Source organism: Pavona decussata, unplaced genomic scaffold, assembly GCF_977016875.1.
Source record: "Pavona decussata unplaced genomic scaffold, jaPavDecu1.1 SCAFFOLD_276, whole genome shotgun sequence".
Taxonomy (NCBI): Eukaryota; Metazoa; Cnidaria; class Anthozoa; order Scleractinia; family Agariciidae; genus Pavona; species Pavona decussata.
In genome coordinates this window covers 17,956-39,633 of record NW_028145678.1, presented here as the reverse complement: position 1 = coordinate 39,633, position 21,678 = coordinate 17,956, and the positions used below count along the sequence as shown (strand labels likewise).

The 21,678-nt window shown below is 40.0% G+C and overlaps 1 protein-coding gene and 1 long non-coding RNA gene across 4 annotated transcripts; both read right to left on the bottom strand.

Annotated features, from left to right (window-relative positions):
* Window positions 1-487: 487 nt before the first annotated feature.
* On the bottom strand, window positions 488-19,863 carry LOC146455386 (tolloid-like protein 2). 3 transcript variants are annotated; one of them, XR_014859038.1, is made up of 7 exons: window positions 19,692-19,863; window positions 18,810-18,845; window positions 9,671-10,042; window positions 6,490-6,921; window positions 5,261-5,605; window positions 2,729-4,120; window positions 488-2,343 (listed from the first exon to the last, which is right to left on the bottom strand). XR_014859038.1 is itself a non-coding variant. In XM_085094356.1 (6 exons), the coding sequence occupies exons 1-6, from the start codon at window positions 19,723-19,725 to the stop codon at window positions 3,912-3,914; spliced, it is 1,428 nt and encodes a 475-aa protein (XP_084950482.1). In that variant the 5' UTR covers window positions 19,726-19,863; the 3' UTR covers window positions 488-3,911. The 3 variants fall into 3 exon arrangements, 2 of the variants coding, with proteins under 2 accessions (XP_084950482.1, XP_084950483.1); XM_085094356.1 differs by having other exon boundaries at window positions 488-4,120; XM_085094357.1 differs by lacking the exon at window positions 18,810-18,845 and having other exon boundaries at window positions 488-4,120.
* Window positions 15,118-17,157, bottom strand: LOC146455387 (uncharacterized). Its single transcript, XR_014859039.1, has 2 exons — window positions 16,890-17,157; window positions 15,118-16,098 (listed from the first exon to the last, which is right to left on the bottom strand). It is a non-coding gene; the product is annotated as an uncharacterized LOC146455387 (long non-coding RNA).
* Window positions 19,864-21,678: the final 1,815 nt, after the last annotated feature.

The following is a 21,678-nucleotide window of genomic DNA, read 5'->3' as shown; positions in this document are numbered from 1 at the left end:
TGGAAGTTGTAAATTTGACTATACTTAAGTTTTAAATTTTGTGAAAATTACCAAAGCAAACGCCGCCCTCGACCAAGTTGGTAAGGTCTTTTTAAAGAACATTTCTCACCATTTTTCTATCACCAGGGCTAAGTTTTGCCGGTTTAGCAGGACCATTAACGTAGTTTCTCTGAAGTCACTTGGCAACGTCATGTGACTCTGGAGTGTTATGTAGAAAAACGTCCCTTTTATGCTAATTGTTAGGCTCTGTGCCGTCTTATTGTTGACTGAAGCCGTAAACTGTGAACATTTAAATGAACTAAGCTTGTCCAGCAAAAGTACGTGCTGAATTACTGCTAGAGAACGCACTTTAAAACGAACGGTTAATTTTGTTGCGTAAGGAATTTCTACTCGTCAAATAAGAATGGAATCCTTAACCAATGGTAATTTCACAAGTCACAAGTCCACACCACATTTCTTTCAGGTTTGATGATCAAAAGTTGAGTAATTTGTTTATGTTTAATATACTTTTATTGAGAATAATGTAATATTCAGTACGTGACACAGGCATACTTGGAAAAAAATCCGAGTCGAACCTAAGACCTTCCGATTACTAGTTCGGATGCTCCACCTCTGAGCTACAGAAGACCAGTTGGAGCTAAGGCCATTAAATTAGGTTCACAGGACAAGCATCTTTCATACTGCTAGGTTTGGAATGTTTTAAGCGTGGTGAATAAATGGGAATAATGTAATATTCACTAAGTGACACAAGCGTACTCGAAAAAAAAAAAAAACATTTTCCATAACATTTATTCCATTGCGCATATGCCCAACACATGACAGTCCAATCCTAGCAGTGTGCAGGATGTTTGTCCCATGAACCTAGTTTAATGGCCTTAGCTCCCACGAGTCTCCTGTAGCTCACTGGTATAGCATTCGAACTAGAAATCGGAAGGTCTTAGGTTCGAGTATACCTGTGTCCGCTACTGAATATTACATTATTCTCATTTATTCACCAGGCTTCAAATATTCCATGACATTTATATCTTTATTACTGCACGAAAGCTTGACATTTATCAGGAAAATTGTAATGTCTAGATTGCCATTGACTAAAAATGCCTTAAGCCTAAACAAAATAGTTGTCTCAAGCTTGTCTAGTTAAGGTCATTTCAACGTAATCTAAAAACAAAAACATTTTCATGACGTCTATTAATATTACAATTTAAGCAAGCAAATTACTTAGTAAATAAACCCCTTTTTGACACCGTATTTATTCGATTAATCGCCCTGCGCGCTCATGCGCTTATTTAATTTTGGGCCCATGAGGGTGGGCCCTTGTGACTGTCAGGGTGGCCGCGAATTCGAAGGTTGGCAATTAATCGAATAAATATGGCTACTCAAAGCGGAGTGATTGTCCGAAAAATAACCATGAAGACGCTAAGCTTCAAGGGCAACTCTGACATTTTTTCAGACAACCTTTCAGACAAGGACGATATATGATATAGCGGATATGGCATCAAGCCAGGTAAGGGTTCATTTCTTTTATAAGCGTTTCAATCAATTTCTAAAACGCACGCGTTTTTGTCGCGGCATGTACAAAAGAAAACAGCCAGTGATAATGGCATGGCATGATTGCGGGGAAAGAAATTCAGGGTTGACCAGTTTGCTCGATTTTGGTAAGATTGCAAAATAAAGTCTTGAAAGTGGGAATTTCTCTTTGTTTTTCTTTCGCCCGATTCTCAATCGGACGGGGTATGTCACGTTATGCTCGCCACCCGATTTTATACCATGTCATATTTTTCTTCCAGTTAGAGAGTGCTGATATACTTTTTGTTTTATTTAAACAATATTCTTCTTCGACATTGGTTGGTTACGGATATCAAATCTACTGACTGCGACACTATCCACCATTGCCAAGTCGTGTATTTACATTTAATGATTTGAGCGTTTTTCAAATTAGTGTCGTGAAACCAAAAACCAAAGTAATGACTCTGGCCAATCAAAAGAGACGTAAACAGCGCGACGAACCAATCAGAACTCGAAGCAAATACATGTTACCGGCACCAGGCGCGGGAAACGCCTCCGAGCAAAGTCACGATTGGTTTTGGTTTCGCTTCTCATTGGTTGAGAACCTGTTGCGCGTTAACCAATCGAAGATCAAAAGCAAAGCAAAATTACTCTTAATACTCACTTAAAAACTGCTCTACTAAATTTACTGCTTAGCGATAAAATTCTTATGTTAGGCTTGGTCTATTTATCACACGAAATACACCGCGTGACCTGAGCTTATTATACCTGCTCCATGTTGTGAGTTTTTTCCAGTTTCGGCACTGACTAAAAAGAACTATTGAGTAATGTTTACTCCTCTAGTGTTTGGACTATACCCCGGTGTTCGACTTACAAAATCATTTTTGCTACAATAATCATGAGGTACTTTATGATGAAACAGTAACACTAAACCTATAATGCCATTTCTCTGCGGATATGTAAAAACAAATAATAATAATAACATTTTATCCAAAGTCTTACTTGATACTCGCTACGGGTCCAGTTCTGTGCGAATCCACGGAACGGCGATCTTTTTCATTAACTGTCCAAAAAACTTAGAATCTTCATGTTTTTGTTTTTGATTTGGGTTTCATGAACAGAAAGACGAAAAGAAATCAAACCTATATTGACCATGAGATCTTCACGTTTTTGCCTTCTTGCAGTTGAGCCTGTGGTCAAACATTCCTTTCTTTAAAAAGACATGCAAACGAAGTCAAATGTTAAATTCAGTGCACAGTGACTCGTGTCCAACCACTGACAATTGCTTGTTATTGTAAGCTTGTAATTGTAGCTACTGATTTAAAAGCATTAATTTGTATTTTTGGTTTTGTTTTGTTTTTACAAAGATATGAGTATATGGTTGCGGTCACATCAGTACTACAAACTAAGGTTAAACAATGGTAACTATATAGTTCGTTATTTTGATAATGAGACCGATTTTCCGCTAACTCTAACTCGGTAAAGTTAAGGAAGAAGGTAACTTTAGATAAACCCAAGGACCATGCATGGTAAAACCTTAGTTAGAAAACGAAGAGCCAATCAAAACGTTTTTTTTTTTTGACAATTGCTTCGAATACTTACTTAAGACACACATGCTTCATGCGTTTCGATCAAGAGCGTAGTTGCTATGTTGAGTCCCGTTCTGGGAGGTTCTGGGAGATTCCTTAATTCAATTAAAGGCCCGTATACACACAGGTGATTATTGATGCAACTATATCGCTGTTCGGTTTCTGACAAATCCAGCAAATTTACATCAAGATTCAAACATGTTCGAGACCTCTACAATATCACAGCGACAAATCGCACTGAAATAACGCCACAAAAGTTGCATAAAAGATTACGACAAACATTGCACGAAAATCGTAAGTATGAACAGGCCTTGATGACTTTTAAATTTCTGTTACCTTAACTTTAAAAAAAAAAATTATTCATTGTTTTGTCAGCATGGTAGCACACGTGCGTTTCTCTCACGCTTGTATAAAACTGATAATGAAAAACTGTCTTCTCTGATCCACCAAGATTTCATTTTTCAGATCACCGGTTTGTTATCGTCACTTAGTACAGTAGACTAACGTCGTGCATGTAACTGAAGATTCAGACTATAGTTAAGGCGTAGGTGTGACCACAACCAATGTCTAGTCGTGCAAACAGAACATCCTTCCAGTGTAGTATCCAGTGGTATAAAAACGAAATTAATTCAACACCTTGGTACTTGAACATAAGAGTGCTAATAAATAAAAATAAAAAGTGCGTATGTAAGGCTTCTGTCTTCTACCTCAAAACAGTTACTATTTTCTTGTGGATCAATCTCTTCTCCATCACCGATGAGAGTCTGTTATTCCAGGTTTTTGATTCCACCTTTTAGGCGACGACACTGGGATTGTTTACAACGGTTGCGCAGTTCCAGGGGCAGAAGCCTCGGCACTTTGGGTCAGGGACTGAAGGGGAAGTTCCGCACTTGTAGTGGACGTCCCAGGTGGTGGTCCTGCCGAACGTCTTATCACGGTGCAGTTGATTACAAAAACGATTATTGTAAAAAGGACAAGTCCAACAACAATGGGAACCACAACTGCAGCAACTTGAACAGTTTTGGCTAAAACAAAACAAAACAAAAAAAAAACAAAAAAAAAAAAAAGAAAAAAGAAAAAAAGAAAAGAAACGAGACAGATTAATTCATATCTTATTTGTTTCATTCCGTATGACTTGGAATATTTTTGGCTTTGATTAAACATAATCAAATGGTATAATGAAGACAATTATTCTTCCCTTGGAAGTAATTATTTCCAACAGCTTGCTTTTGATTTGAAATGAGTCTTAGAGTCAATGGCTTATATTCACGGCCTTACAGTTATTTCACATTAAAAAAGACTCTTGCCTTGAGCAACTGTTACTCTTTGAATACAACGCCCCAGGGTTCACCTAACTTGCCGACAAGGTGAGACAATATTATGGTAAGAACAGGTACCCTAGTAAAAGAAAATCTATCACGTCTACCTTGTTCTGAATGCATATTCACTCCGAAAATGAAACTAAACAGACATCAGGCGCAGTCTTTGAGAACTGTGCTTTTTAATTCCAGTTTTACTACCAAAAACACAGAGTCAACTTTCCGCACACTGAAAGATAGAATTCTGACAAATCTTCATCCATTCATTCTCAGGTGAAGTGTCCAAATAAGTGTCTCAAGTCACAAAATGTTTTCTCGAAATTACCACAAATCACTTTAAAAGTTGGATAATATTAAAAGGTTTTTACTGCAAAGATGAACGTAATATCTTTATTATTGCTGAGATGCTTATAAATACTGGGGTTTTTTAGGTTTTTATCTCTACTACGTTATTTGCATTTTGTATTTATTTTGTCTACATTCTGCCATACAGAGACTTTGATATTGACGTATTAAGACAACATTTTCCCCCTAAGAATCTTACGGAGTTGAAAAGTTCATTGTGAACTCAGAATATAGTTATTTCACGTCATTGCATTTTTATGACAGTCTTTCACTCCAATAATTCTTTAAAATCGAAGTTGTGATACCAGTGTTCTATATTTTATTTCAAGCCAGGTTTTGTTTTGCTGAACTCACATGATTAGATCATAACTGTTAAAACGTTGAGCAGGTATAAACTCGGATATGACACAGGAATTACTGTAAATAGACATTTTAACTTAAAAAGAGTAAGGAAGAGAGAGAGCTCTCTGTACACTAAGTATTGTGAAAATTTAGAAGTACCTTTCTTGGAACGGATTGTTGCCCGAAACTCGTCGTAGCTGTAAGAGCCATAATACTCAATGAACATATCGGTTCCTTTGGACGACACCAGACTTGGAGAGTTTTTATCGCAGAAGGTGCCAATAAGAGGGTCACTTGATGTGATTCCATCAAAAACTTTTACGTATCCACAGGAACAACCCGAACAGCCAGTTATGGACATCTTTTCAAAAGTCAGCTCAAGGATGTAACCGCTTGATGTTTGGATTTGCCACGAGCATGACGTGCGAGGTGAACTGGTGTGAAAGACATTGAAGTAATTTGGGCTGGCAATAGATGACGAGCTGGATCTTCCCACAAAAATTCCTTGGGAAAGAAATCAAAAGTGCATGTTGAGGATCAGGTAAAGGCGAAGTCAGTGCTGGCCCGGGTGATCGGTTCCGGCACGGATTAAGTCGGTTTTCTCATTAATGAAATACGAACTAGGGCATCGCTAACTGTCAAGTTTCCCCAACAGTTCGCCGGCACTCATTATAAACCTCAGTGAAGAGAGGCAATGTGAAGTCAAATGGTTTTCAAAATGAAACTTATCAATGATGCAGGTTCTTTGACGTGCCAACTGTTAAACACCGTTTGATAGAGAGACTCATGCTGTATGCAACTCAGATGGCTGTAAAATATACCGCCTCCCTCTAATCCGTGTTTTCTCGTGGATCAAACAGATGGTTACATTCCTGGTTATTGTTTGTGTTTCATGCAGTTTCCTTCGAGTTTTCTTTTTGTACAAGAACACTAACATTTCTTAACAAGCTCAAAATCACAGAAGATACAGGATACAGGATTTAACGTTTCGGGCCTTAAAATTTACGAGTGCCCTTTTTTTCTACCCTCCCTGCGCACACATAAATATGGTGAATAAGGTCTATTATTCAGTTAATCCCGGTTGTAAATTTCCAGGGTCGAGTTGTTAAAAGCCCAGTTAAGTTAATCCTGGAGTAACGTGAACTCTGATTCGAGTTTAATTACAAATCAATAAAGATTCTTGAAAAAATTTTCCCCCAGTCTTGACTTAGACTTTTTTTTTTAAGCATTAGCTTAAATAAGGTTAAAAGACAATTTTATCAGGCGAGCTGAAAACCTTGGTTAAATCGTGGATTACAGGTTTATTCCATATTTCACTGCTAACAGCAAACAGTTGTCACAGGAGACCACCTTTCGACTCAAGCAAGAGATACATGCATGTTACTTACTGTTGTTGGAGTGTGGTTGACAGGCACCGTAAGGTGAAGGTGAAGGTGAAGTTGTCGTGAGTGCAGTAAACGGCCACGGATGCCTGGTCGTTGTCGGAAAACTTCTTCCTTTTTGGTAAAGTGCCATAAACCCAGAATGAGAAGACCGATAACCGGAAGAGAATGTGACATGTAGAGAGCCATACTTATGGATGGGGGAAGGAATGCTAATTCCGCAGAACTTTCTTGAGAAGTAGTAATTTCGCACTCCCACATAATCACCGCCACAGCCTCCAGAAAACCCTACCTTGAACTCAGTAAAATTCAAGTAAATCATCTTCCAGGATTGTGCTGTGATGGTCCAGTTACACATCGTGTTGCGTGGGTAATTCCAAGGGAAATTAGGACTGTAAATGACACCAACGGAGGCTGCAGGGTCGATTGATGGACAACCTGAATGAACAAAGGACATAACAGAGGATGGAACGAAAACACGCATACAAGTATCCGCATTGTTGACGTTTTGAAGGTTGAATTGTCCTTACACCCACCCCTTAAACTTAATTCCGACATCACCTTGTCATTGCTTGTGGTAGTGATGGTATAAGTGGTGATATTAGGGTGTTTCCAGCGACTGTGATAATCACTCCTCAGGCTGAATACTTCAACTATCTTGTCTGATTACTTTCGGATTGTATGACGGTGATCCACCTTTTTGACATATGCTTAATTCAGGTGGAATATCTAAAACCAGTGAAAGGATTTACGGTTTTCCAGTTAAATGGAAAGTAAAAAGGTAAAATTATGTAAGGAAAGCTGTGAGTTCCCATAACTTTTGTGGGTGAACCTTCATGCGGTCACGCAGCTTCTGTTTTGTGGGAAGACAAATACCCAAGAAACCTTTAAAGGAGTAAAAGGTGAACTTTTCTACTTTTTAACCTTTTAACGAGAGCATTGAAATCTCGAACTCTTCGAACATCATTTAAGAAAGCAATGCAAATTCTTCAAAATTTTTCAGTGATCGTGGACAAACATCTACGCATGAGTTTGAGCTAATAAAATGAACAGCATAATAGTTGTTATATTACATTGGTCGTAGCCATGCACCTTAGTATTAAGGACCTTTCAAAACCACGACAGCAACGGCAACGGAAACATTAAAAGAACAGGAGGTTTAATGCACTTATATTTACATATCAGCGCATCTATTTGACGCCTTGGCAAGACAACGACGTGAAATAACCAAATTCAAAGTTTTAGGACAACGTTGCCACCCGATGGTGAAGTTTGTAGATCAGACAACGTGAACATTAATTTCTAAGTGTTGAACATTGCCGTCGTGCTTTCGCAGTGAGGTCCGTAGGGCCTTTCGGCAACCAGGAAGCCAGCGAAAACGACATACGCTCACCCAGCTCTCCACTAAACTTTGAATTTGGACATTTCAGTTGTAATTTGGCCGAGGACGGAGAACAAATGCACCAAAATTTATAACGCACGCACAGGGCCATTATTTTTCGAATTAAATCCAACTGCTTTGTAACGTTTTCGTTACCGTCTCCGTAGTATTTGCTTAAACTCCCTAATAATATTATTGTCTCGAACGACATGCTACAAATCCCCTTTTGTGGAACGAAACCTTCCACGAAGCCTTCCTATATGCGCTGTGGAATAAATGAGATGGCATATTTTAAGCTTACTAAATACACGAGATGTTTTTCATTCAGTGACACAGGCATACTCGGAAAAAGAAATCCGAGTTCTTCCAACAGCGAGGAGAACCTACCTTTCGGTTACTAGTTGAGTTGGAGGCGCGTGAGAGCTAGGTTCGCTTGACAAACATCATGAATACTGATTGGAATTTGAACTTCGATGTGTGGCATATGCGCAATGGAATTAATATGAGGGTATATTTTAAGCCTGACAAATACATAAAAATGGTGTGTTATTTAGTCGGGGACACAGGCATACTCGGAAACTACTGAGTTTAATGGCTTACCTTCTACTCCTGTTGTGAGAACTCGAATATCTGTATGCCTGTGTCAATGACTGAATAACACGTCATTTTCTTGATCTAAATGGTAACAATCTGGAATTCTGTATTCTATCCCAAATACAATCATAGTTCTAACTTTTGCTGGGAGGGCTTGACCATGAACCGAACAAAAGTCAATTTACATCGGCGACTATCAACCAACAATTTCTTACATAAACTGATTTTTAGAGAATGAAAAACGTACTTTCTGTCAAAAAGAAAGGGCAAACTTGTGTGAGAAAACAGTGAGCTGCTCTGGATCACTTTTTTATTATTATAATTTTTTTCATAGCTGCAATCCCACCAGATCAGTTTCAAAAAATACCGCGTCATTTGAAGCGGATGCTACTTTGGGTGGGAGGTCGGATGGTTCCAGCTACAAACTACAAATTAACGTTTGTTTCCTGACAGCCAAATTTTCTATTTTATTTGGACTTTCATTTAAAAGAATACACTCCGAAATTGAAGATTTTTTTATATTTAAAACACATTTAATCATTCAAACAATAGTCCCTCTGCACCGTTTCTGTATCATTTACGATTTAGCTGGTTAAGTTCCTTTTTTCGCTACGTTTTGTGATTTACTTCATTTTGTAGCTTTTACATGAGATCTTGTGTCCCATTCGTACTCAGCCACTTAAGTGTTTATTTATTAATCTATTTTTCTGGTTCTTTATCTCGACTTATTATTTCTTACTAATTATTGCAATTCACCCAATAAAACTTCACTAATGTTAAATAACCCAGTTTCCCCGCCGAGAGTTTGCATGTTAACAGCTATTTCAAAAATTCTTCCTAACTCCTCACCATGGAATCTTGTGTCCCAAATCGTACCCAGGCACTTAGATATTTATAATTTTAAATATCCAGTTTCAGTTGTATATTTCAACTTATTATTTCCGATATCATCCAATAAAGCTTGAACAATGTAAAATAACGCAGTTTCCTCGCAAATACTGCATGACTAGGTAACCGTGACTACGGAACTTCCCGTTTTGTTTATTTTGTTAACAAACCTTTCCAACCTACCCCCCCCCCCCCCCCCACCACCGAACATCTGCCCCCTTTTCATTGAGCAAATTGTGTTCATCAGAACTTATAACCGTGACTAAGGAACTTCCCGTTTTGTTCCTTTCATTTAAATACATTTAAATAAGCTTTGTTACCAACCTGATGACATGTTAAGTGCTTTGTAGTATGCTACAAACCCTCTTCCTTGCCCGCTTCCATCAGAATAGAATTTCACATAGATAGAGCGGCCTGATGAGTGAACAGGTGGGGGAAGGTTAACACGACAACCTTGAGCCAACACCTTAGTGGAATACTCGTATGATCCGTCGAATATTTTTACAGCATCACAGCCGCAACCGCAGCCAGCTTCCAGATTAAGTACAGTGAAGTAGATGAGTACTCTCTGGCCACGCGGTGCTGTGATGCGCCATTTGCATTCCTGGTTTGCTCTGTATCTGGATGGGTAGTTAGGACTGTAGATTACTCCAGCATTTGCCGATGTAGAAAGGACTTTTACCAAACCAGTGCACTCTGTTAAACAGAAAATTATACCAGTCACACGATGAAGAAACGTAAATGATGGGATGACTTTATTTAATTAGACTTGGGACCGTCAACAGAGAGTGTCAGTCTCTGGTAATGCTGTCTGTATTATCAAGGTTTCTGGGGCCAGATTCACGAATCCCTCCTAAGTTAAAATGCATCCTAAGCATTGTTTCTGAACAATGGACATTGATATTCCAATGGTAAACTCTAGTTAATAAACGATACTTATGATACATCTAAACTTAGGAGGGCGTCGTGAATTTTTCCCCTGATCTATCAGTAAGACCCCTTCAGTCTGCGTTAATAAGAATTAGGTGACCTCAGCCGCGGAAAACTTTGAAGACTGAACAATAACGGTTTTGTTTTCCACTGGCTTGGTAGAAGTTGAGATTCAAGGATTTTATACATGGAGGTAATAGTTTTGGGGTTGCTGTCTTAGTTTAACCTGCAATCCCAAAACAAAATCTGTAAACACTAATTTAATGTGGTAATTTAATACTTAGGAGCTCTCCAAACGCCAATAAGATATCGTCAGTAATCAACAATAAGATACGTAACACGACAAACGCTTTTAATGTTGCCTACAACGGCGGATGACTAAAACACAAAACGCACGAGGAGAAGCACAGGTGCACAGGAGACTACAGCTCACATACTTAACTAAAGTACTGCTGGTCGGTACTGGCTTCCTTTCTTTCTTGAAGAAATTCATCAGGCTAGTGAAGATAAACAGTCGATTTAAATGTTCTTAAATCATAGCCAGTCTTAACGTCTTATTGATGCTGACAGTTTCGATGACTGTCAGGCATCTTTATCAAAACTTGAAAAACATGAAAAGTGTCAGAAGCCTTAAATAGGCTTCTAAAGGTGTTAATTATTGCAATAAATCCGCAAAGTCACTCTGTAGACGCCCCCTCCCCTCCCCTGGTTTGGGGGTGGAGATCACTTGTGTCCATATGGGAGCCTGAAGCTGATAGGCTCCCTCGTCCCTGTTGATAGTAGGAGTGTTCGATCTTAAGACACACTGTACATGAACTCCGTAACAGAAAAACAAAGACGAAAAACGTACTTCTCGCGGTGTACACAGCTTTATACAGTCTCCATAGTGAGCTATAGGCTGCGAAACATATGCACAGTTCTACGGAAACACTTATCCGCGAAAAAATGGCACTTCATGTACAAAACTTAACGTTTTAGACATCATAGAAAACGATCGTTGTAAAGTCGATCAATTTCCCTTTTAAAGCGACCAAGAGGGTCCATTTTCCGTAAATTGACGGGTAGACTGTTCCATAATAGTGCCCCGCTGTAGCCAAAGCTACCCTTGCGATAGTTCGTGCATGGCTTTGGTAAGTCTAGTTTGATCTCAGAATCCCTTAGTTTATACGATGTACTGCGGATGCAAAACAAATTTTGTAAGTACATCGGGGAAAGTCCTTTAATTGTTTTAAACATTAACATCGCCTTCAACTTCTTTCGACGCGTGGAGAGATTGTCCCAGAGGGGCCTTTTTAGGAGGAAACTGGTAATTGTGTCGTAACTGGATCTGGTAATGGCCTTACCAGCCCTATTTTGCAGTTTTTGGAGTTTATCACTCAAGGTAACGGTTAGGTTATCCCAAACGGAGCTACAATAGTCAAAGTGGAGTAAAATTAATGCTTGGTAGATTTGGAGAGCGGAGCTTTCGGAAATGAATGGTCTTATGCGGTTAACGCGCCTATTGCTGAAGATGTTGTCTTACTAGTTTAATCTATATGCTTTGTCAATTAATAAGCCCAGTGATTTGGCCTCGTTAACTCTTTTGATCGATTTGCCGTCGATCTCGATATTAATCTGATTATTCGAAAGAGCAGGTACACGCTGATTAGATCCAATTACCATGAATTCAGTCTTAATATTAAGGCTTAGCCTGTTGGTTAAAAGCTAGCAATTAAGGTTTCTTAGCTCTGAGTTTATGACATTTTCGAGGTCAGCCATAGTACTGCCAGCGAAGGTTATATTTGTGTCGTCGGCAAACATCCTCGGAAAGGCTAAACTAAGGCAACTGGGCAGATCATTAATGTAGACTAAGAATAAAAGTGGTCCAAGAATGCTTCCCTGTGGGACGCCACAACAAACTGGGGCCGGCATATTTGACAAATGGCCATTTATACTGCATTTTTGGCTTCGGTCGCAAAGATATGATTCAAACCATTTGAGACTATCCCTGTCAACACCGTATTTATGAAGCTTTCGTATAAGAACACTGTGGTCAATGGTGTCAAAGGCTAATTTGAGATCAATGAAGATTACACCATTAACAAGGCCATTATCAATATTCACCGACCAGCAATTTGTGGCTTCGATCAACGCAGTAAGTGTACTGTGCAATGATTGGAATCCAGACTGACAATGGGCGAACAAGTTGTTGTCATTAAGACACTCGTAAAGCTGGTCGTATACAATGTTTTCAAAGATTTTTGCAACTGTCGGAATAATAGATATTGGTCGATAGTTGTTTGGGTCATCCCTTTTTCCGCTCCCCTTCTTGAATATGGGAGACACTCTTGCCAATTTCCACTCAGTTAGAAAGATACCAGTGCTAATCGACTTTGCAAATATTTGTGTAAGCGATGGTGCGACTTTATCGCCGGCAATTTTTAGAAGTTATTTTAAAGTTTCGCTACATTTAGACCATAGTTTGTGAACTTCGTCCACCGTCAGAGCTTTCAGAGAGAATGTACTTTTTGTTGGTTCGAGATAGGACTCAGGCTCTACATTAGATGACGGTATTTCGTAAGCCAGTCTCCCACCGATGCTTGAAAGTGCAAATTTATTCTTCGGCTATCTCAGAAGGTTCAGTAATAGTTTGTTCCCTGACTTAATTTCCACATTTTTGCGGGGATTTGATTTGCTGGACTTCAAGTTTTCCGTGAAATATTTTCGCTTAACCTTCTTAATTTCGTTAATTGCGTGGTTCAGCACATTCTCCTTGTATGGCCAACCAGGCGGTGCGGCTGGTCAAGGGGAGGGGGTCCTTGGTTGCCGCTCAGTTTGTCTTGAACTTAGGTAATTTTAACAACAGAGCCCTGGGTGCTTCTAGTGAAAGTGCAGATCTGACAGGCTTTTCCCAGGCATAAGGGGAGCGTTTCGACCTGCAAAATCAGAAGGTAGAATGGCAGACCCAGAGACGTGTTTGACTGAGGCTTGATATCGCCTCAAGGTGGAGACGAATGTAGAGACAAGGAGGTTGGCCGAAAATTCACCGCGGCAAAGCTTTTCGTAGGCTTGCACACAGGGCTTACTATCAGTCAGATTTGGTAAAAGGCACTGGTCAGGTCAGTGGCGATAATGTGCTTCTACCGAGCAATCTGGCGCAACGTGGAGTCAACGTTGGACATCAGGGAAGGTTGAGGCTTACTGTAACGGCCACCGTCGGCAAAAGCTGTAACAAGGCGATAGCCACCATGAGGTTTTTTGAGCAAGAATAACGTGTTAAGGTACTTAACAGCAATGTCGATGTCTTCGGGGCGTCTGAAGACACCCACAGCTTAAAGCTCATCAAACGTCTGCTGAATATCCTGTAGCTGGTTACGGGCATGCTTTGCTAGGCGGCCTCTGCGCTGGGGAGGTTCTACGGATCCCAGTTTATTTTAGCCTCAAAGGGACCGGCTGAGCCATTGTATCCCTTAATGTTGGGGTTAAAGACGTGAATTAAGCTTTAATGTCACTTGGAAGCAAGTTTGTTGCGGGGCTCAGTGGACAGGCCAGGAATGTGTATCTTACCCGCTACCCTGGAGACTATGCGCTGCAGGGCGTGTCTACAAAGGGGAGAATCAATGATGTCAGCAATTTGTCTGGCCTTGGCTATATATTTTTGGTCTTGACCTGAGCTGAAAGGAAACTGCATTCACTCAATAAATGGTCGACGTTAGCGCGACCTGTCTGTTTTTAAAGTGGACAGGAACTACTGGGGCGGTAAGGTCGCGTACTTGTCCTATTTGGAGCTCTGATGTTAGCAGGTTTGCGTGAGTTAGTGATGGCAATGCGCATAATCTTGGCATCATCAGCAGCGCGTAACTTATCAAGTAGAGAGTGAGGGCCTCGGATATTTCTCGTTTTATTGACGCCAGGGTTCTCGATCGCTACTCTGTTCCATACCTCTGCTTGACTAACTTAGGGAGGTCGAGGTGGATCAGTTCAGCCAAGAAAGGACAATGAAATTTTCTTGAGTAGAGGTAAGTTCGTCATCCTCCGTGGTGGGACAGGCTATTGACACGGAGTAAAGTGTCCTCTACGAAGGCCATGAGTCGCTGAAATAGATCATCGGGGCGCTCATCTGCTTCTAAGTGCAAATTTGCAAATCCAAAAAGTAGGCGCTGGTGACTTGGAAGCCGTAGTGTTCACGAATCGTGCTCCAAAGTGACTAAATCGAATCGAGTTTTTCACCAGAGAGGTACGACGTATCACGGGGTAATAGTTTGCGATTTGGCCAAGCATCAGTTCCAGAACGTTTACCTTCTTTTGGGAGGTTCATGGTACTGACTCGCCGTCATCTGTCAAACCGCGAAGGGGTTGGGTCCTTGTTGTTTTCCCAGGTAGCGGTTTCAGCGAGGAATGGTGCAAAATTTCTGTTAAGTGACAAACTGTACAATAAGTTCTGCCTCCAATTCTCGAAACTATTGATAGTCTCGTTCTTGGAAAAGCTCACTGCTTCGGAGCTTTGTGGGTGCTCGCCATAATGTCGAATAGTGCGAGAATTTCTACGCGTTGATTTATCGACTACGAAGCGGATAACTTTGACTTGGGTCGTTCAGGTTGCCAATTCGTCGGCGTAGATCCGAAAGCGCTGCAACCACGCCAATAAAATATCGTCGGCAATCAACAACACGATACGTAACACGACAAAGGCCTTCAATGTCGCCCACAACGGCGGATGAGTAAAATACAAAACGCACGAGGAGAAGTACGAGTGCGCTGAACACTACAACGCACATACTTAACTAAACTATCGCTGGTCGGTACTGGCGTAAGATAAGATATGGTGAAACCTTACAATTGTTTCTTAAGGACAGGGTGAATTATTGAAACGATCTAAGAACACATATTATCCTAGATGTCTTTGTGAACCCGGCCACTAGGTCGTTCTAACGTTTGAGGGTGTGGATGAAAATAGTACTGACTTCCATATGTTGATGTTTATTATGGTGTAGCACGTGATCCTTACTTTGAATCTTGTGGATGAAACCACAAGTGTCACCATGCAGGGGAAAACTACTGAGAAGCATATTTCTGTGGTACTAGCTGTTATGCAAGAGGGGGTACTTTCTTTGAAATATTAAATATTTTTGTGTTATTATGCGAAATGCCCTGAGGGCAGACCGTGTCTAAAATTGGGCTTGGTATCTTTTTTTTTCTTCATGGTAGCTTCGAATCTACCCATTAATTTATTCATTTAACTCTGCTCTCTCCCTAGAAGAGATCTATTGCTCTGATTGTCTTCAACAAAAACGGCCCAATCAAAATCTGTTATCGGCGCGTATATCACGAGGGAGGGGACCCCCTTATCCCTACCTGTGTGACGTCAAATCATCATTTGATTTATCCATTAAACATGGATTAAATTCTGCTCTCTCCTAGAAGAGATGGTTTTGTCCACTATTGTGGCGGCCATATTGTGTGCATATTTTAGACTCAACTATGCCGTTTTCAAAAAGAAAATTATCCCTTTTGAAGCGGTAAATCGAAAGAATAACTTCTTAGAAGCACTCGACAGTTAAAACGGTTGAAATTGGAGAAGTTCCTGCCAAGAAACACAACACCTTGTGACAAAAACTAATAGCCGGGCCCGGCGTTACAACAACTACAGAATGAAGCTCATTACGCAAATTGCATAAATCGCAACAGTTAAAACTATCACGCACTTAAACGAGCGACACCAAACCTAGCTGAAATACCCTGTGTGGCATCAAAAACACCGTGGTTCACACAGAATAAGAGGTCATGTTCAAAATGAAGAGAATTCAAAATAGGAAAATCAAAACTCATCAGGCGCAAATGACCTGCAGGCCCGTAGCAGAGGGAGGGGCAGGGGGGGCTTGAGCCCCCCCAGAATTTTTGGAAGTTAAAAAACAATGTGCCAAAAAATGATAATTAAAGCAGATTAATGTGCACCGATCAATCAGCCTTGAACTCTGATGCTGCAAGTGCCTTTTCACAACCTTCAATAATTTGTTTACTACCTGTCAGTTTCTTTCGCTAACAGTTTGTTTTTGTATACAACGGCAACGAAGGCAGCCCTACCTTGTGAATCGAAAATCAGAGAACCAAAATGGATCGAAATCAATCAATCTCAAACAGTGAAAGCCGTTGAAATAAACTAATTGGTTTTTAAGACATACGCTCATTGATAGTAATATAAATGCCCTTAGTTTATAACAATTTAGTATTCGCGCGTTGTCGAAAGCCACACAAATATGTCCTCTCAAGAGCAAAATTTTCCTGCAGTCGGATTCTCACTGCCCGATTCCAAGTTTAAAAAGAGAAAGAAAAAATTGTCCTCGTTTGTTTACGTCCTCCTTCAAATGTGAAATTAGGAAATTTCACGTGGTAGTCCGCGTAACAAAAAAAAAAAAAAACGGCAAAGAAATGTACCAAAAAGTGTAAGGCAGGTACAAAGTTATTGATTTGTTTACTAAATCTACGGCTTTTTTCATGTTCTCGTTGCATCTTAAACTCCCTAATATGTCTGTTTTTTAGGGGGTGACGGGCCGGGGGGGAGGGGAGGAGAGTAGTTTTGTTTAACCATTTTGCTCAGCCCCCCTAGTTATTTTAGCCTTGCTACGGGCCTGACCTGTGATGTTGAACATACGATGGGTAAATCCAAGGCTCTATCACATACTCCAAACCCGCTACAAATACTTGGGAGTAGTGTAGGCCTTTAAAAGCCAATTTAGCTCATACAAAACATACTCGTGTAAGTTAAAACACGCACCTGGGAGTCGCGGAGGCTTCTCAGTCTTTATTTACACGCCAAATTCTAAACCACAGACAGCCCAAATTACATAATCATTATTTTCGTGAGAAAACTCTTGCCTCGAAAGATTTTCCAAAATAGTTACTTGGAAGTCAATTAGTCGAATTTCTTGTGATTTCGGACCAATATAGCTACAAGAAACAGCTCAGCAAACTCAAACACCATGTGACAAAAAAAAAAAAGAAAAAAAAGAAGAGTTTTCCTGGCAGGGGCAGCTGCCCCCTCTTCCCCTCCCACCCCAGCCCTGCTTGTTTTGACTTTTGAGTCATGAATGAAATCCTAAAAGTAAGCTACCGAGCAATCCTTTCCTGTTTAGTATGCGGTACAAAGTGAAACTAATGTTTGAGTCTGTGAATAAAATCCTGCACCGTGACTCTTGAAGCCAAATCTGTTGATCAGAACTTTCCTGCGGTCCTGTTTATTTTGATGACAAGGAATCTGAGGTTGAATTCGTTATTAACTAGTCGATGCCTCAGTTGTAACTAACCTTGCAAGTCAGAAGTGTTACATATCGGGTACAATAAATACATAGCAACATATCATATAACAAATATCTAATACCGATTAACAACTTGCACACCAATTATTTCGATGAATCATTGTGGAAATTGTCAATTTGTGCATACTTTAGTTTTAATTTTTGAAAAAATTACCAAAGCAAACGTTGCCCTCGATCGAGCTGGTCTATTTCTCCCTAATTTCTATCACCAGGGCTAAGTTTAGCAGGACCATAAAACGTAGATTGCCCGTAGTCACTTGACAACGTCATGTAACTCTGTGTGGAAAAACATCCCTTTTATGCTAATTTTTAGGCTCTGTGTGTCGAGTCTTGTTGTTCAAGTCGTGAACTGTGAACATTTAAATGAACTAAGCTTGTCGAGCAGGAGTACGTGCTGAACTACAGCTGAGGAACGCACTTTTTAAACGAACGGTTAATTTTGTAGTGTAAGGTGCCTCTACTAGTCAAATAAGAATGCAACCTTACCCAATGGGAATTTTACAAAATATTTTAGTGAGTATGAATAATTTCAGTATAATTGCAAAACATATGTAATAACTAGCGAGGAATCCTATCCTTTTCTTTACGAATAAATTTGTAAAGCCAACGTAAATAAGAGGTTCAGAAATCAAGTATTTATACTGAATATTCCCAAGTCCTGACTAAAACTGATGAGAAAGGTTAATCTTGGAAGACACACAACAGTGCACAAACAAAGACAACCTCAATGCATACACTGTTTTTTTTATAAGAACCTTTTTTATAAGAACGTCGAGGCTGAGATTAACCAAAATTTTAAGAACGTATCAAGAACATTCATCAGGCTTAGAGTCGATTAAGAAAGTTTTTATTTTGCTAATCGGTATATAAAATCAAGGTAACAAATGTAAATTAACCAAAATACATGGGCATGTTTTGTATAACATTAGCAATGGTGACGCACATCTCGGTTTGTCATAATCACTTTCATATCTGTCCTGGTCACGTCCGCATTGAGTTTACTGAAATACCTTTGAAATACATGTAGTGTATACCATGTAATTTAAGAACATCTTAAGAACGTTTTCAGCCTCAAATCGCCAAAAAATATAATAACGTTCAGCCTCAGCTCCAAAATTAGACGTTCTTATAAAAAAAACAGAGTGTGATACATTTCAAGTTGCTTTTTTTCCCCTATTAACTCCAATAGGTTTTCGCTCTCAGCCGGTTTTTCTCGTAATAAATACAAATCTACTTACGTGCCACAGTGACTTGTACTTGGGTTAAAAGGAAAGCTGTAAATATTCAAAATATCCATGAGTCACAAATAAACAATGCCGAGAATGGTAATCACAAAACACACCAGCTCAAGCATAATAATACCTGCATTTGTTTAGACTGACATACTAGGAAAGACAGCTGTCGGTTTTGCATCAGTAGCGACCACCAACGTTAGGGAAATACGTGATGTTATTTCAGAGGCAAAAGAATCGCTGTTACAGGACATCAGTTTTGCATAAATGTTAGCCGTGAGAAAAATAAAACATGTTTTCACTCAAAAGGTGCTGATTTTGGAGTGAAGATGTCACGCAAACTATTAAGCGTAGTGATCGTGCACGCCGAACCTTTGACTGTGCTCTCAGTCCTCTCCCTGTCTTGACAATTTCTGTGTCTGTGTTCAGAGAGTAGAGCACGACATTATCAACACGCGACCGATGGTACATTTTGTATTCTTGATTCATCACCTGTACAAACGACTGATTTCAAATGAAAACTTTGCGAATCAATCTTTAGATGATCGCAATCACTAATAAAGCACAATTCAAGGGTGAATTAATATTTTGGACGCCAGTTAAGTCCAAGTTATAAACTAAGTTCCGCTTCGTCAATTTTCTTCAGTTCACCTTTGCGCATTAACAAATCGCGAAAAAACGAACAATATTTACAAGCCTCTCAGACTTTAAGCAACGATTTAACAGAGAAACGTTCCTTCTGCTGGTTTAGAAAAGTTTCCTGTTTACTCTGATCTCTCTCTGTAGCACCCAGATACAACATTAAGCTATAAATGCGCGATTGCAGATGAAAGCGAAACTCAATGCGGAAGAAGGAATAGAAAATACAATGTCGCTCGCTGCACTTACCCAGTATTAGTAACACGAGTCCTGGCATGATCATTCGGCCTTTCGATAATATTGTTTAGCTTGACTTAAGTGTTTTGGCTGTTTCTTTTGGTTTCAACACCTCTATTCCTCTTCTGTAGAAACAAACGAAAACTGCTCAAACCAGAATCCTAATTACATGTTTGTTTGTGGTCCCCTAAATTGCTGGATACGACTCAGCATACCAAAAAAGGCCCATTGCCGACAGAGGCACGTAATGCGTGCAGAAGTATGATACAATAAAATCTGCAATTCCACAGCGACAAACCAATGAGTGGTGCCGGATCACTTGTAGACCTGGATCAGCAAATTATCTCAAATACAAAATATTAACGGCAGACTGATCCCAACGGCGGAGGTGACGAGCTTGATAGAACAAACAACAAAAGCTACAATAACTGAAATATATTTGTTTTTTAAAAAAACAAATTTTTGCCCGATATTTCGGTTTGCAATACAAACCTTCCTCGGGGGCTGAACGAAAAAGAAAAGTGAGAAACATAAAAGGATCGTTACAAAGAAGATTTAAAATATAAAATGCATGACAATTATTGGTTGTTTAGGACTAAGTTACAGTGTGAGACATGTCATTGGCGTGTTTCGTCACGTCTATTTATACCAAGAGGGTGCAATGTTTTCGCTTCGTTGATTAAATGAGCTTCTCGAGCCTTTCTAACTGAGTTACGTTTGCTGCGTATAAGTTCAAGCGGGATTAGTTGAACGTCGTTGATTGAGTGGCCAGGTTGGTTGAAATGTAGCGAGACAGGAGTAGGGTTGAGTAGTTGATGGTGATTCAGGATAGATCTGCGATGCTCCCCGAAACGTTCATTAAGTTTGCGCTTTGTCTCCCCAATGCATTGGGAGTGGCATTTCTTACACTGGATTAAATAGATTAGGTTTTTGGAGTTGCAAGATATGTAGTCAGTAATTTTGCGTGATTCGTTAGTGTTGAAAAAAATGTAGTTCGTTTGACCTTCTTGGAGAATTGGGCAAGTTAGGCATCGTGGGTGGTTGCATTTATGAATTCCAGCGGGTTGTTGATTGGAAGGCTTGCTCGGAATGGACCAGGAGATCACGTAGACTTGCGTTACGTTTGTAGGCGATAACTGGTGGATGAGGGAAAACTTGTTTGCAGTTGGCGGAGGACTGGAGGATGTTGATATGTTTTTTCACAATAGATGAGATTTTGAGAAGAGCAGGATTGAAGGATATGACGAAGGGTGTTCTGTCTGTTTTTGTGGCTTTCTGTTCTTGTGGCTGTAGTGTTGCGTGACGTGGGATGGCTCGTACGTGAATTGCATCTTTTTGTAGGGAATAGCGGCTATAACCACGTTGGACCAGGTGCTTGATGAGTTCTTCGCTTCGTTTATCAAAGAAAGCGTCGGTAGAGCATATGCGACGGATTCGCAGGAAAAGGCTGAATGGAATAGTTTGTTTAGTGTGGTTCGGGTGGCATGAAGTTTTGAGGAGGTATTGATGCTTGTCTGTGGGTTTTGTGTGGAGATCTGTTTGGATGTGGTTGTTGCTGAGGTGGACTTGGACATCTAGGAAAGGGAGTGTCTGATGAGAGGAATTTGAGTATTCATGGGTAAATTTGATACTCGCGTGAATAGAGTTTAAGTATCTGATGAAATCTTTAAGGTGTTCCTCTCCTTCTGTCCACGAGGAAGGTTTGTATTGCAAACCGAAATATCGGGCAAAAATTTGTTTTTTTAAAAAACAAATATATTTCAGTTATTGTAGCTTTTGTTGTTTGTTCTATCAAGCTCGTCACCTCCGCCGTTGGGATCAGTCTGCCGTTAATATTTTGTAGAAGTATGATAGCGGAGCTCCGCGCGCCGGAGGCGCGCGCGCGGAGCCCTAAAGCTAAGAAAATTTGGGAAACCCTTGAATGCGAAAAATTTTGGTCTGGTTATGTCGTCACTTCTGTCCGTCCTACCGTCCGTACACAATCCCACAATGCTAATGC

Excerpts from the sequence above, each read along its gene's own strand:
- LOC146455386 (XM_085094356.1), bottom strand. The coding sequence starts at position 19,725 with ATGATCATGCCAGGACTCGTGTTACTAATACTGG. Across the intron at positions 18,846-19,691 it reads ACTCGTGTTACTAATACTGG|CTTTCCTTTTAACCCAAGTA; the intron begins GTAAGTGCAGCG and ends GAATATTTACAG. Across the intron at positions 6,922-9,670 it reads AGCACTTAACATGTCATCAG|GTTGTCCATCAATCGACCCT; the intron begins GTTGGTAACAAA and ends TTGTTCATTCAG.